This window comes from Bufo bufo, chromosome 2 (assembly GCF_905171765.1).
Source record: "Bufo bufo chromosome 2, aBufBuf1.1, whole genome shotgun sequence".
NCBI lineage: Eukaryota > Metazoa > Chordata > Amphibia > Anura > Bufonidae > Bufo > Bufo bufo.
In genome coordinates this window covers 288,555,618-288,572,251 of record NC_053390.1, presented here as the reverse complement: position 1 = coordinate 288,572,251, position 16,634 = coordinate 288,555,618, and the positions used below count along the sequence as shown (strand labels likewise).

Sequence of the window (16,634 nt, the reverse complement as noted above, 5' to 3'; positions counted from 1 at the left end):
AATGGCCCGCAAAACACAGAAAAATCCATACGGTCGTGTGCATGAGCCCTTAGTGTCACATGTCAGGACACATGTCATTGCCTAAAGGCATGATGGGACAGCAGTCACATGAGAAACCAGGAAGTAAGATTAAGGCTACTTTCACACCAGCGTTTACATTTTCCGGCATTGAGTTCCGTCATAGGGGCTCAAAACCGGAAAAAAACGCTTCAGCTTTGCCCCCATTCATTGTCAATGGGGACAAAACTGAACTGAACCGAACGGAATGCTCGAAAAAATGCATTCCATTCCGTTTAGTTGCGTTCCCAGACTGGAGAGCAAACCGCAACATGTTGTACTTTGCTTTCCGTCCTGGGATGCGGAGCAAGACGGATCCGGCATTACCCCCAATGCAAGTCAATGGGGACAGATCCGTTTTCTCTGGCACAATAGAAAACGGATCCGACCCCCATTGACTTTCAATGGAGTTAATGACGGATCCGTCTTGGCTATGTTAAAGATATGTTAAAGATAATACAACCGGATCCATTCATAATGGATGCAGATGGTTGTATTATCAGTAACGCAAGTGATTTTGCTGGACCCTGCTGGATCCAGCAAAAACGCTAGTGTGAAAGTAGCCTAATGCATATAAGAGAAAACTGCAAATGAGGTCAATTTGACAAAAAAAAATAAAAAATCCAAGGAGAAATGGGAGCTGGAGTAGTTGATGAAAATACACTTTAAAGTGAAAAGTAGATTATGGCACAACCACTATAAAGGGGTTCTGCAGTTTTTTTAAACTGATGATCTATCCTCTGGATAGATCATCAGCATCTGATCGGCAGGGGTCAGACACCTGGGACCCCTGCCGATCAGCTGCTTGAGACGGCAGGGGCGCTGGCAGTAGCACCGTGGCCTTTTTTGCTGTTTACCGCTGGCCCAGTGACATCACGACTAGTATCAATGGCCTGGGCGGCATGGGCGGGGCTAAGCTTTGTTCACTTGAATGGAGCTTAGCCCCGCTCAGGCCATTGATACTAGTCGTGACGTCACTGGGCCTGCGGTAAACTGCGAGAAGGCCGCGGCACTACAAGGCTGAGGAAGCCTGAGTTTCAGAGGACCCAGCGATGCTTGAAGAAGAGGGGTGTCGCCCGGTCAGAGTCAGGAGGACTGTTAGACCATATCCCCCCAAGGTATTTTGCTGCTTCCACCAGGAGGACTGTTAGACCATATCCCCCCAAGGTATTTTGCTACTTCCACCAGGAGGACTGGTGGGTTGCACTGGTCACAGATAGGAGGCTGTCTGACCAAAGCCGAATACCGCAGTGTGAACACTGACTTAGAGGTGAGTTAGGGAGACCTCTGTATAGTGAGCGCCTAGCCAGGCAAGTGTTTGTAGTTTTGTGTTGATGTAACACGTTGTGAGGTGAAGCTGCGACTTCATTGTGCCAAGTGACGCCAAACTTGGAAGTGTGATGTGCTGTGTGACAAATAAAGCACAGTTTGAGCTTGAAAACCCCCTGGTTCATGAGAAGTCTGTCATTGCCGACCCCTGTGAGAGAGCGATCCCTTAGATCTTTGAAATTCTACACTTTATTCACTGTCTTTAGGACTGCAGTACAGCACTCGACTATATCCGCAGTCCAATCGAAGTCAATGGAGCGGTGGCCATGTATGCTCACTACTGTTCGTTTCACACAGGCTGCTCGGAGAACCCCGTTCTTGTAATAAGTAGAGGGCCCAGTGCTCAGCTCTCCCTCGGTGATCATACATTTATTCACTAACTAACTTGTAGACAGATGATACATGTTGTTTTTGTGCCAACAGAGGCATCCGTCAAAAAAGTATGCCATGCAGTAAAGCTATATTTATTTGTTAAAGAATGGGAATCAATGGGCAATGAATGTCAGTGTATATCTACATACATACAACTATGCAGTGCATGTGCCAGAAGTATATTTCGGGAGCATTTCCTGATGTACACCTCCGACATGCAAATACATATGGAAGCAGAGCCTGCGATATAAAAGAAGAATATATAAGACATACAGAGAGTTTTCTAAGAACATACAAGGTGATTTATAGATGTGTAGACTCACAGAAACTACTGTCATAGTCCTATCCACTGTGATCAATATATGAGGACTACATTATGCTGGAGGAAAGTATAAACCGAGTATTTAGTTCCATTGTAAAGTATAAAGATGAAGTACAGATAATGCTCCCAGGCCTTACCATCCATATCCAGCCTCTGTATAATGACCTCCAGTTCCACTTCATTGGGCATGTACCCCAGAGACCTCATTGCTGTGCCCAGCTCCTGCTTGGAGATGAATCCATTTCCGTCTCGATCAAACACCTTGAAAGCTTCTCGAATCTCTGTGTAGACAAGCAAAAGAGGGTTAACTGTTTCCATCCCATTAGACACCTAGAAGATATGACTTTACGCTGCTTAGTCATCACAGAAGTGCAAAATATTGTCCTTAAAAAAGTGCAAATTAAGGACAAATATACATTAAAAGAGCCTTAAATCTACATCTACATTTAACTGTAGTGTTCTTCACAGGATTACCGAAAAGTCCAAAAGAACTTCTTCCTCCATGATCTCTACTTTCTATTCAGATCTGCGGCACTGAGAACCTACATTAAATATATATATATATATATACACACACACTGCATTCCAAATTATTATGCAAATTGGATGTAAATGTCATTTTTGTTTTTCAATTAAACTCATGGATGGTATTGTGTCTCAGGGCTCTTTGGATCACTGAAATCAATCTCAAACACCTGTGATAATTAGTTTGATAGGTAAGCCCAATTAAAGGAAAACTGCTTAAGGCCTCATGCACACGACCGTTGTTTTGGTCCACATCCGAGCTGCAGTTTTTGCGGCTCGGATGCGGACCCATTCACTTCAATGGGACCATAAAAGATGCGGACAGCACTCCGTGTGCTGTCCGCATCCGTTGCTCCATTCCGTGGCCCCGCAAAAAAAATTTAACCTGTCCTATTCTTGTCCGTTTTGCGGACAAGAATAGGCAGTTATATCAATGGCTGTCTGTGCCGTTCCTCAAATTGCGGAACGCACACGGACGCCATCCGTGTTTTGCGGATCCGCAATTTGCGGACCGTAAAACACACAACGGTCATGTGCATGAGGCCTAAGGCCCCTTTCACACGGGCGAGTATTCCGCGCGGATGCGATGCGTGAGTTGAACGCATTGCCCCCGCACTGAATACCGACCCATTCATTTCTATGGGGCTGTCCACATGAGCGGTGATTTTCACGCATCACTTGTGCGTTGCGTGAAAATCGCAGCATGTTCTATATTATGCGTTTTTCACGCAACGCAGGCCCCATAGAAGTGAATGGGGCTTCGTGAAAATCGCAAGTATCCGCAAGCAAGTGCGGATGCGGTGCGATTTTCACGCACGGTTGCTAGGAGACGATCGGGATGGAGACCCGATCATTATTATTTTCCCTTATAACATGGTTATAAGGGAAAATAATAGCATTCTGAATACAGAATGCATAGTAAAATAGTGCTGGAGGGGTTAAAAAAATAAAAATTAAAATTTAACTCACCTTAATCCACTTGCTATCGCTGTCGGCATCTCGTCTGTCTCCTTCTTTGCTGAACAGGACCTGTGGTGAGTATTCATTCCAGGACCTGTGGTAACATCACTCCGGTCATCACATGATCCATCACATGATCTTTTACCATGGTGATGGGTCATGTGATGGATCATGTGATGACCGGAGTGACGTCACCACAGGTCCTGGAATGAATGCTCACCACAGGTCCTGTTCAGCAAAGAAGGAGACAGACGAGATGCCGGCAGCGCCAGCAAGTGGATTAAGGCGAGTTAAATTATTATTATTATTTTTTTTAACCCCTCCAGCGCTATTTTACTATGCATTCTGTATTCAGAATGCTATTATTTTCCCTTATAACCATGTTATAAGGGAAAATATTACAATCTACAGAACACCGATCCCAAGCCTGAACTTCTGTGAAGAAGTTCGGGTTTGGGTACCAAACATGCGCGATTTTTCTCACGCGAGTGCAAAACGCATTACAATGTTTTGCACTCGCGAGGAAAAATCGCGGGTGTTCCCGTAACGCACCCGCACATTTTCCCGCAATGCCCGTCTGAAAGAGGCCTAAGAAGAACGTTCCACATTATTAAGCAGGCCACAGGTTTCAAGCAGTATGGGAAAGAAAAAAGATCTCTCTGTTGCCAAAATGCATCCAATAGTGCAATGCCTTGGACAAGGTATGAAAACATTAGATATTTCACAAAAACTTAAGTGTGATCATGGTAGTGTGAAGAGATTTGTGGCTGATTCAGAGCACAGATGGGTTTGTGCAGATAACGGCATAATGAGGAAGGTTTCTGCCAGACAAATTCATCGGATTAAGGGTACTTTCACACTAGTGTTTTTCTTTTCCGGCACTGTTTCATCCTAGGGGCTCAATACCGGAAAATAACTGATCCGTTTTATCCCCATGCATTCTGAATGGAGAGAAATCCCTTCAGGTTTTTTTTCTCCGTCCAAAATTCCGGCATTAAAAATACCGCAATTCCAGCATATGTGGCTCTATAATCTGCATTATATGTCTTCTTTTTTTGCCAATATACAGTTTTGTTCAAAATTATTCAACCCCCAATGCTGTAAAGGGTTTTACGGAATTTAGTGTACATTTGTAATTGTGTTCAGAATGAAATCTTACAAGAACTTTTTAAAGAACCAAATGCAACTAAAATGACATCAATTGTTTTTGTTATACAGTATTAAATGGTTTTTTTGTGATTTCTTCATTGACACAATTATTCAACCCCTTAAAGACTACCACTCTTAAGAACAGAGGTTCATTCAAGTGTTTTCGATCAGGTATTGAAAACACCTGTGGATGTCAAGGAGCAGCAATCAAGCATAATAAGCACCAATTAGGCAGATTTAAAAGGACTTTGATACTCAGCTCCTTCTAGACGTTTACTGGTGTGTTTACAAACATGGTGAAGTCAAGAGAATGGTCCAGGAAGACAAGAGAAGAGGTGATTTCTCTTCACAGGAAGGGCAATGGCTATAAGAAGATTGCAAAGATGTTAAACATACCAAGAGACACCATAGGAAGCATCATTCGCAAATTCAAGGCAAAGGGCACTGTTGAAACGCTACCTGGTCGTGGCAGAAAGAAGATGCTGACTTCGACTGCCCTGCGCTACCTGAAGCGCAAAGTGGAGAAAAGTCCCTGTGTGACTGCTGAGGAACTGAAAAAAGATTTGTCAGATGTGGGTACTGAAGTTTCAGCTCAGACAATAAGGCGCACACTGCGTAATGAAGGCCTCCATGCCAGAACTCCCAGGCGCGCCCCCTTGCTGTCTCCAAAGAATAAGAAGAGTCGACTGCAGTATGCCAAAAGTCATGGGGACAAACCACAAAAGTTTTGGGATAGTGTTCTGTGGACTGATGAAACTAAATTAGAACTGTTTGGGCCCATGGATCAACGCTATGTTTGGAGGAGGAAGAACAAGGCCTATGAAGAAAAGAACACCTTGCCTACTGTGAAGCATGGTGGGGGGTCAATCATGCTTTGGGGCTGTTTTGCTTCTACAGGTACAGGGAAGCTTCAGCGTGTGCAAGGTACCATGGATTCTCTTCAGTACCAGGAGATATTGGATGAAAATGTGATGCAGTCCGTCACAAACCTGAGGCTTGGGAGACGTTGGACCTTTCAACAGGACAATGATCCCAAGCATACCTCCAAGTCCACTAGAGCATGGTTGCAGATTAAAGGCTGGAACATTTTTAAGTGGCCATCGCAGTCACCAGACTTAAGTCCGATTGAGAACCTCTGGTGGGACTTAAAGAAAGCAGTTGCAGCGCACAAGCCTAAGAATGTGACTGAACTGGAGGCTTTTGCCCATGAAGAATGGGCGAAGATACCCGTAGATCGCTGCAAGACACTTGTGTCAAGCTATGCTTCACGTTTAAAAGCTGTTATAACTGGAAAAGGATGTTGTACTAAGTACTAAGATTAAATGTCACTTGGGGGTTGAATAAAACTAATAATGATGTGAGCACAGAAAATACATTTGTGGTTATTTCATTATAAATGTTATGTTATATTTGTCTGACACACAAGTGCCTCTTTGATTTAATTGTAAACAAGATGACTGAAATGATCAAAATCAATGTCAAACTGGCCAAAACACTCTATTTCAGTGGGGGGTTGAATAATTTTGAACACAACTGTAAGTATTTGCACATTATGGAACTAGAGAAGTCTCACCTTCCTCAGTTAGAGTGTTATTATGTTTCCAAGTCAGGGTCTACCTTTTTGTACGCTCACTATTTTGCAAGGGGTCCCAGTCCCACAATTCCTATTACTTTGGGTGTTATCCCCGGATTACTATGTCTCAAATTGTGCCTTGAATGGAGGATTTTGTTGTAATGTATGATTGTTCAACCACTGATGCCTTTACCCGAACATGAAAAAGAAAAAGGACATTTAATGTTTACATTGTCAATAATGATATGATCACTTGCTTTGTCCTTCCTTACAATAAAAAGAGATTTAACAAAAAAAAAAAAAATACCGCAATTCCGGATCCATCCTTCCGGTCTGCGCATGTGCAGACCTTTAAAAATGTGAAAAAAATTTGAAACGGATCCGTTTGTCCTTCGATAAACGGACAGACGGATCCATTCTTGCAATGCATTTGTGAGACGGATCCGCATCCGCTGTCTGTTTGCATGCAGATTGCCTGATCCGGCAGGCAGTTCCGGCGACGGAACTGCTTCCCGGATCACTCTGCCAAAAGTGTGAAAGTACCCTAAGAGAGCAGCTGCTATAATGCATTACAAAGCAGCAAACAGGTATTTGAAGTTGCTGGTGCCTCTGGAGTTCTGAGAACCTCAAGGTGTAGGATCCTCCAGTGGCTTGTAGTTGTGCATAAACCTAGTATTCAGCCACCCCTAACCAATGTTCACAAGCAGAAACAGATGCAGTGGGCCAAGATATACATGGAATATCTATAGGAGGGATCCGTAGAACACCCCACAATTCCTGCAAGTCCTCTGGGGTACGAACGGTAAGCCTTCTGTTCCCAGATGTAATCAGGATGCCGAACGGGTATAGCCACCGATAAGGGATCTTTGCAGACCGTAGCGTTTCCGTGAGGGGCTTTAGAATCCGCCGCTTCTGGAGGGTGGAAGGCGCCACATCTTGAAACAATTGGATCGCGATGTCAGCTATTTTCACCTCCGATAGGCTCCTGGCTTTATCTAGAATGGCCTCTGTGTCTCGAAAGCTCAAAAGGCCACAAATGATGTCCCTTGGACTTTCTGCCGGGGGAGGCTTAGGTCGCAGGGCTCTGTGCACCCGTTCCACCACTATGGATTTGGCTCTGTCTGCCCCCCATAGATAAGCGAAAAGTTCCTGCATAATGGCAAAAAGGTTTTCCTTGTCTGAAGCTTCAGGGAGGCTCCGAATCCGTATATTCTTTCTGCGGCTACGGTTCTCCTGGTCTTTAATCATTAGGAGAGCGGTATTAAGAGCAGCCCTGTGCGAATCCAAACTGCTGGCCGTAGAAACCGCATAGGAGTGCAGGACGTCCTGGGATTGTTCAAGGGCCTCTACCCTGTTGCCTATTTGGCGGATGTAAATTTTTATGGACGACAGATCTGCCGCGATTGGGGCCAGCGCCCTATGAAGAGCAGAATCGAAATAGTCCTTTGACAGAGGACAGGAATCGCTCACCCCTTGGTTGAGTTGGGGATCGGAGTCTGTGCTGAGGGGATCATCACCCGAGTCTCCATCCGGCTTGCGGAGAGGCGCCTTCCCGCTCGGCGCCATCTTGTCCTCGCTTGTGGAGAACTGAGACGTCCGCTTATTGAGGAATTTGTCCATCTTTTTACTAGATGCGTAAGCCGAAAAGGCACTGGCTGTGTCGCCTGATCCAGGCTTTGGCTGAATCTTGACCATCTCACGGGGAGTAGAATGCTTTAGATGCTGAAAGGCAGCTTGGCAGCGGGAGCGCTTCTCTCAAGCAGCTGCCATCAAGCACGGTCAGGCTCCGCCCCCCGGGCCAAGATATACATGAATACTAATTTTCAAACTCTTGATTACTGATGAGTGCCGTGCAACCCTGGATGGTCCAGATGGATGGAGTAGAGGATAGTTGGTGGATGGCCACCATGTTCCAACAAGGCTGCGACATCAGCAAGAGGTGGCAGAGTCATGTTTTGGGCCAGAATCATGGAGAGAGAGTTGGTAGACCCCTTTAGAGTCCCTGAAGGTGTGAAAATGACGTTGCCAAAGTATGTAGAGTTTCTGACTGACCACTTTCTTCCATGGTACAAAAAGACGAACCGTGCCTTCCATAGCATATTTATCTTCATGGATGACAATGCACCATCTCATGCTGCAGAGAATACTCATAGGCTGCTATGGGCAAAAAAAAAGGAGAAATTCATGGTGTGGCCAGATATATATATATATCTGCTGTGTCCCATTCTACTGTAGCTGCTTCCAGTCTCTGCAGTACCAGGAAGTAGCTTGGTCCCGTGACCACTGCGATCAAACACATGCCTTGAAGGGGTTATCCAAAACCTATAATGCCCCCCCAAATCCCGAGCCCCTCACACAGATTGTACTTACCTCGCTCCCAGGCACCTGCGTCGCTTCTGATGCCGACACGTCCGCACTGCATTTCCCCATTGCCGGATGAAAATATCCGGCGTTTGGGGGCAGGGCAGCCAATGGCAGGCTGCGACGAGAACAAGCCTCCCTAGCGTCACCTGCAATACTAGGGAGGCTCATTCACGTCGCAGCCTGCTGTTGGCTGCCCCCCATCGACAGAGGTTTTCATATGCAATACAGGGAGATGCAGGGGCGGCTGTGCCTCCATCAGAAGCGACACAGGTGACCGGGAGCGTGGTAAGTACAATCTGTGTTAGGGACCCGGGCATATGGGGGCTATTATAGTTCTTGGATAACCCCTTTAATACAGTTACTGATAAAGGGTTCACTGCTAAAGGGTTAATGCCATAGTTTACTGTTAAAAAATTTACTATAATGTTAATTATGCACAAGTAAGACATTTATCATAGTGGTTACGTCATTACTGTGAAGGCACACCATATTAAGAAGGCACAATTACGGCGCTAACCCAGTGGTGTACATAGAGAAGTAAGGGCCCCATAGCAAGGATCAAACCAGGCCCCCCACACAGGACAGAAGGGTTTCCGTCTAAACCCTTTTTAATGACCCTTGGGTCATTTTTTCCACTGTCTCTGTCACCCGGTCCCCTGTCCCTGCCTACTTGCACCACCCTCCCTAGGTAACGGGGTGCAACTGGGCGACAGTCCCTGACCTGCGTAAGTGTTAGCAGAGAGATAGAGACAGCAGGGAAGTGGACAGCCAATGAGAGGTAGCACTCGAGAGGTAGAACAAGCAAGGTACCACCAAAAACGGAAGGGTGAGGCGGGTCAACTAGCCAAGGTCAGTCCAGGAGGTCATGTCAGTACAAGGGAGGAGACAAAGACAAAATCCAAAGGCAAGCCGAGGTCAAAATCCAAGAGGTAGCGTCAAGGTTCAGGGAGCAGGCAGAAGAGGTGTCAGGAAGCGATCAAGGGTCAATTCCAGAGGTCAGCTTAATAATTAAGCCTAAGGGACGAAAATCACAGGCAACCTGTGGCCAGCAGGTTGCCTGTTTAAATAGTGGAGGGAAGGGATCATGTGACGTGGCCAGCGTCACATGATCCCTCCTCCCTGACAGTAGCCGAGCGCCGAGTGGGTAGCTCGGCGCTCAGCCCCAGCTGGTCCCCATGGTGTCGGCCGCTCCTGCAGGAGGAGTGCAGCCGAACGTCCCGCCTCCGCCGTCACCATGGTAACCGGGACGCCACAGACAGGAGAGCGCAGACAGGAGACCTGAATGTCCTGGCTGCCGCGAGATCTCGGGGCCGACGGCGGCGCAGGGAACAAGACGCCCGCCGTCTGCCTCTCATGACAGTCTCATTTGCTAAAAGTTGTTCCTTTAGAGGGTAGAGTCCTGAAAAAGATTTCACCCGCAGTAGAAAAGGAGATGATTCCAACTACAATTGGGCCCCCTCTTGCCCTGGCCCCCATAGCAGTCACCTGGTCTGCTGCTATGGTAGTTATGCCCCTGTGCACACCATATTTGCACTATAATTTGCAACTTTTAGAGGTTCTTACAACTTTATGAAAAAAAAGGGAGGGCTAAGGCCACCTGCACATGAGTGAGGTTGAACGCACATAAGATCTGCACAAATTTCCATTTCTATGTGTTTCTGCAGCATATTCGCACCAAAATCTGCAATTTCTAATAGGATTAGAGGCGGTTTTGCCGCAGATCTCACCATTCCTTTGAAAAGGGTGAAATCCACAGCTAAAACCGCAAACATAATTGACATGCTGCTGATTTGGAAATCCACACTGCAGGTCATTTTCCACACAGGAAACAATCCACAAAGTGTACATGAAATTTCTGTAATCTCATACAATTTGCTGGTACTGTACTACGATGCTTTTTTTCCGCACGGGAATCAGCGTGGTAAAACTGTGCATATTCCACAACATGTTCAGGTAGCCTTAGTGGAAAGGGCAGGAGGGCTTAGCGCACCCTAAAAGATTTACTATAATTTCCGCCAGAAACTGGGGTAGCTCAAGTCTGTGCGATGTATGTGTATGTGAGAATCGGGAGGGAGTTCAGAGATATAGCTGTCGGTCAAACAATCGTTTGGCCGACAGTTATTTATTGTGTATGACCAGCGTAATTTGTATGGCCAGCATTAAAAAAACAAAAAACGCCAAACCGTCATTGTCTGGAAACAAGTCGGCTGCAGTTAATACTGTAGTTTCTGTTGGTGTATGGTGCAACCCAGTAAATCTTCAGCAAATGTTTAGTAAATGTAATACCATAAAAGATGGAGTCAAGACCATTCTTCATTATTTGCCTGCTATAACCGTTCATGGACTACTCGACTGATTATAACAAGCAATAGCAAATAAATTGTGTATGACTGTTCAATGTATGACCTACGTCTACCTAGTGTGTATGGCCCCCTTTAGGGATTCACTGCTACAAATCTACCAAAAACTCAATAGGGTATATTTACTAATCCCATGTATGTAAGATTTGCCAGATGTATTGGCGGCTCACACTGGAAGATAAATTTGATACATCTTTTGTCTCATTTACACCATCTTGTGGGTGGCTTACTTTGCAACGTTGACGCAAGTTGGTGATTCATACACCCCCCCCCCTTCCCGTTAAGCCAAACTTGTTTCCTGTTAAGCCACACCCACTTGTGGAGCAAAGAGAAAAAGGTGTCTAAAATACGTAGAGCATGTCCACCAGAATGGTGCAAATAAAGCCAGAATTGTGGCGCATTTAGCTTAGTAAATCTCTTGAAATTGCCTACATATAGTATATCGATCAAAACTGTGGAAGATGTTAAAAATGTAACAACTGTAAATATTCATGAAGCCTAAAGGCCCCCAAACATATTAGAGTATTGTCAGCCAAACTTGGCCGACGTGTGTGTGTGGGGAGTTCCCGGCTCTCCCCCAACAGATGAAGGATTGGGTGAAGTGAATATTTTCGCCTGATCCTTTTGTTCTCTCAGGAGATATGCCCTGGCCAGAATTGTCTGGCAGCGGCTTTCTCCTCTCTTCCCATTGAATACACATACGTGTTCGGCCGAGGTGAACATGTATGTGTATGAGGAAGCTGGGAGGGGTTCTGGAGAGATAGCTGTTCCACCGATAGCTATTGTATGTGTATGACCTCCTTAACATCTTATGTGCTGTCTTGTAATGCTTCATCATGTGAAGTTTAGCGTTCCGAGATGTAATGCGCCATTACTTTAATGTTTACTGCAAAATATACCTTTAATATAATATATGAGTCCCCAGTTTATTACATTATTCATGAAAAGAACCATTTACATATTAGTGAAATGCAAACTAAAATGAATGGCCTGCAAAATCAGTCCGTTCCGGCTTGTGGGGTGAGGAATAAAAGGCTGTTACTATATGTATGTTTGTATGTATGTACGGTATGGGCAGGTGAGTGAACCACAATGACACATCTCTCCTGACAAATGTATCAAGGACGTGACTTTTCTTGGAACATACTGTATATTAAAGCTCCAGTACACCCCACAGAAGAACAGGCTCTTTCATCTCTTCTATCTGATGTCTTCATTTTGCATGCATCTGCTTGGATTCATTGCCTAGTATACATTTTTGTATTGATTTACACAGATAAGGAAAACATCAAAGAGATCTATATACAGTACAATGACGAATGCCGTCATTTGTAGTCTCTCAGGGTCACCTAGCTTGAGCGGTACAATTGGTCTTTACAACCTGATGCAATTTATGGGTGAGTTATCTGACAGTGTATTATAGGACTAATTCAATATTACATATATAATTCTAGAAAAGGGCATCTGGAACTCCTAAATTGCAGAAAATGGTATTCATTGGGTCACCGCAAAATGAATTCTACAGAAAATGAGAAGGCATAAAATACACATCTAAAGTAATGAAGAGATAGATATCTGCAGAGGTTCCATCTCCGATAGGACCTCCATCCGTACTTGAATCCGTACCATGTGGTCTGCTCTGGAATGAAAATAAAGAACAACGGAGAAGGGAAGACACTGAAATGCTGCCTGAATTATGTAACAAAAATGTTGGGAGAAAAAAAAAAAATCAGGAAAGTCTAAAGGAGGGAGAAGAGAGAGGAGGAGGAGGAGGAGGAGGAAGAGAGTAGTGGGGGATGCGATAAACCATGGGGTCATGATTATAACCCTTCATTATTCGCACTGCGCTTCCAACATGTACAAATACACTGCAGTGTTGCAAAACCATATTAGAAAACAGCATCTCTGCTTTATGTGAAGCACCTGGAGATGACATCTATTCACTGCAGTCATAGGACGAGCACATTACTGTACACATCACGTAGTCGCCAACTCATCTCCTCCAACACAAAGTTTCTAAGATGTGTATACAGCAACTGCTGTCACATGCATCATAGGAAGCCCGGCATACATACACAGAAGCCCGCCACTCAGTGTAAACCTCCCCCTGTGCATGCCGCACGCCGTATAAACATATTCACACTAAACGTACACAAGCTAAAAAGCACAATACATAGTACGCAGACACACACCGGCTCCGTGTGGATTAATCTGCTTCCCCTCATGCATTGCCCTCATTGAAAGCTCTGCAGGCGCTGTTTATACTCCGGGAATAATACATAGATCCACAAGGAAACGCGCTACCTCCACACGTTTTCTACACAGGCTAGGCATGCACACACACACCGCAGTCTCCAGGTCTCCTCAGCTCACTCCATTGTGCCTCGTGTTTGAACAAATTGAATTCCTCGCAGAAACCTGATAGGAATTTTAATGGGAGAAAGACAATAACACCCGATATGTTCACCCAGGCACCTACCGAGTTAACACCTGCTTTATACTGAATGCACCGACGGCTGATGAACAGCTGTACACCCATACTATGCACTTTAGACGGAGTTAAACAGGCACTGCCAATGTCCCTGGAAGTCCCTGGTGTTTCTCCAGTGCTTTTCGATCACAGTCCCTAATGTCTGATGGTTTAGGCACCGGATACTTCATTTTCCTACTCATTTTTTTTCGGGCAGGGTTAAACATAGCCTCACTTTTCAATTTTTCAGCAGTGCTTTTTTTTCTTCTTGCAGGCAACCTCAGGTCAGCAAAATGAACTAACCATAGCTTTCCCGATCTGTCGCATACACATTAGGGCTCATGCACACACGGTCTTAGACATTTTTGGGGTCTGCAAAACATGGATACTGGCCGTGTGCGTTTTGCATTATGCAGAACGGAAAGTACTGCCCTCTGTAGAATGTCTTATCCTTGTCCGTACATGGCCGTGGAATGGACATACGGACGTAGAAAACACACGGAGTGCTCTCCGCATCTTTTGCGGCCCCATTGAAGTGAATGGGTCCGCATCTGATCCACAAAAAATGCGGATCAACCCTATATATATAGTGACTTTTCCATAACTTTCATCCTGGTTATGACCTTCAGGAAACAACATGCTTACTTTAGTCTTGAACCTAAATACCACCAGAATCCAGATCAATATTTCCAGAGACTAAAGGCTCATGCACACAGCAGTTGCCATTTTTGAGGTCCGCAAATTAGGCATCTGCAAAACACGGATATCTGCTGTGTGCACTCCGCATTTTGCAGAATGGAACATCCGGCCCATAATAGAACAGTCCTATCCTTGTCCATAATGCGGATATATTTTTGCAGATGCCACAGACCGGACATATGGATGTGGACCTGCTGTCTGCATTTTTTGCGGCCCCGTTGAGGTCCACATGTTCTTCTAGTGATTTTGTGCAGTCTAATATTCTTTCGCACACCAAAAATATACTACAACATCTGTTGGCTTGTCCATAGTGAATATATATCGGAGGATAAAAAAAAATTAGGACACAACAACATGGCCAATGCCAATGCAGACCGACTAAACAAGTCGGTCCTACAGTAATTAGTTAAAGGGATTCTGTCATGAGATTTTATCCCTATAACCTAAACATATGCTCATGTCCGGAGTAATAATAAGAATCCTAAGCAAAAAACAGGTTTTTATAAATGTCAATCACTCACTTAAGGTGCCCAAGGGGAGGTCCGTTAATACAGGGTGCCCGGCCACACCCCTTGCCGTCCGGTGCCCAGCACCGCCTTCCCTAGCTCAGCGCCGCCTCCGCAATCCTACCCATCCCCCTGCCAGATCCCGCGCCTGCACACTAGGCTCAGCCTGATGCGCCGCGGACTCCTGGCAGCGGCTTCGTTGAGCGAAGTGCGCATGTGCGGCCGGGCACCCTGTATTAACGGACCTCGCCTTGGGCACCTTAAGTGAGTGATTGACATGTTATAAAAACCAGATTTTTGTGCAAATAGAGCCACAGTGAAGTTTAATAATGCCAGCTTAGGATTCTTATTATTACTCCAGACATGAGCATATGTTTAGGCTATAGGGGTAAAATTTAATGACAGAATCGCTTTAAGTAGAGCCTGCTGTGGCTGGTATACCCACATGGTACTCGAGTGCAGTGAGGCCACATCGCAACCATGGCACAACCAAGCCATGTGGTCGTATCCTTAGGGATCATTCACACGAACATATGGGTTCTGTTTCCGTATTGCGGACCGCATATGCGGATCCGCAATAAACGGACACCGTTCCGTGTGCAAACCCGCATCACAGCTGCAGACCCATTCAAGTGAATGGGTCCGCAAATCCAGAGATGCGGAGCGGTGTGGAATGGAAGCATGGAACGGAACCCCACGGAAGCACTACGGAGGGCTTCTGTGGGGTTCCGTTCCGTACTTCAGTTCGGCAAAAAGATAGAACATGTCCTATCTTTTTGCGAAACGGAGGGATGCGGACCCATTCAAGTTGGGGAGGCCTCACAAACGTTCTCCGTGCATTGGGGACCGCAAATTGCAGCCCCAATCTACGGAACGGAACACATACGTTCGTGTGAATGGACCCTTAGATTGTAAGCTCTTTTAAGTGTGCTTTCACAGTTGTGGCAGAGGATTCCGGCAGGCAGTTCTGTCGCCGGAACTGCCTGCCGGATCCGTGAAAACAAATGCAAACTAATGGCATTTGTCAGACGGATCAGGATCCTGGTCCGTCTGACAAATGAATTGAAATGCCGTATCCGTCTCTCCGGTGTCGTCCGGAAGAACTGACCCGGTATTTTTTTTTCTAATTTTTTGCGGTCTGAGCACGCGCAGACCGCAAAAACTGATCCATTTTGTCAGAACACTCTGGGACGGATCCGGCATTAATGCATTTTAATGGGGAAAAATGCCGGATCCGGTATTCTGGAATTTTGGACAGAGATAAAACAGCAGCATGCTGCGGTATTATCTCCGTCCTGAAAAGGCAAAAAGACTGAACTGAAGACATCCTGATGCATTCTGAACTGATTGCTCTCCATTCAGAATGCATTAGGATAAAACTGATTAGTTCTTTTCCGGTATTAAACCCCTAGGACGGAACTCAATGCCGGAAAAGAATAACGCTAGTGTAAAAGTACCCTAACTCTTTTTTTTGTGTTTGAGTTTTTTATGGTGTTCTTAAGGGTGTTTTTTTTTTTTAAGTTTATACAAGATAACATACAATGAATTTTACTTTATGGTGTTTGATGGCGTTTTGGGGTCCATGGCATTTTTTCAAAATGAAAAATGCTCTAGGTGGGGCAATTTTTCTTCTGCCTCCCTACAGGGAAAAAAGGCATGTTACAAAAGTGACATACAAAATGCCACCAAAAATGCTTTTAATTCATGGTGGTTTTTTACAAGAAAAAGATACTAGATAAGTCAGTAATTATGCTTTGGGCAGAGTTAGAGGTGTGGCCTAGTATGAAAAAAATTGCCGTGATGTATGCCGGCATATATTGTCCCTCTTTGCGATTTTCAAAAGAAGTTGGGAGGTATGCTTATGTAAGGGACCAGGTATCAGATGAGTCAACTCAATGATTAGTGGCAGAGTTATAAAACTCCTCTGACTGTCTCTATCTGTGAGTGC

The 16,634-nt window shown here is 45.2% G+C and overlaps 1 protein-coding gene across 1 annotated transcript in view; it reads right to left on the bottom strand.

The window, feature by feature from the left end:
- Nucleotides 1-16,634, bottom strand: part of CABP7 (calcium binding protein 7) — a 106,742-nt gene that overhangs the window by 67,998 nt on the left and 22,110 nt on the right. The window contains exon 2 of the mRNA XM_040420272.1: nt 2,218-2,361. Within this exon, the coding sequence (XP_040276206.1) occupies nt 2,218-2,361 (144 nt within the window). The remainder of the gene's footprint in view (nt 1-2,217; nt 2,362-16,634) is intronic.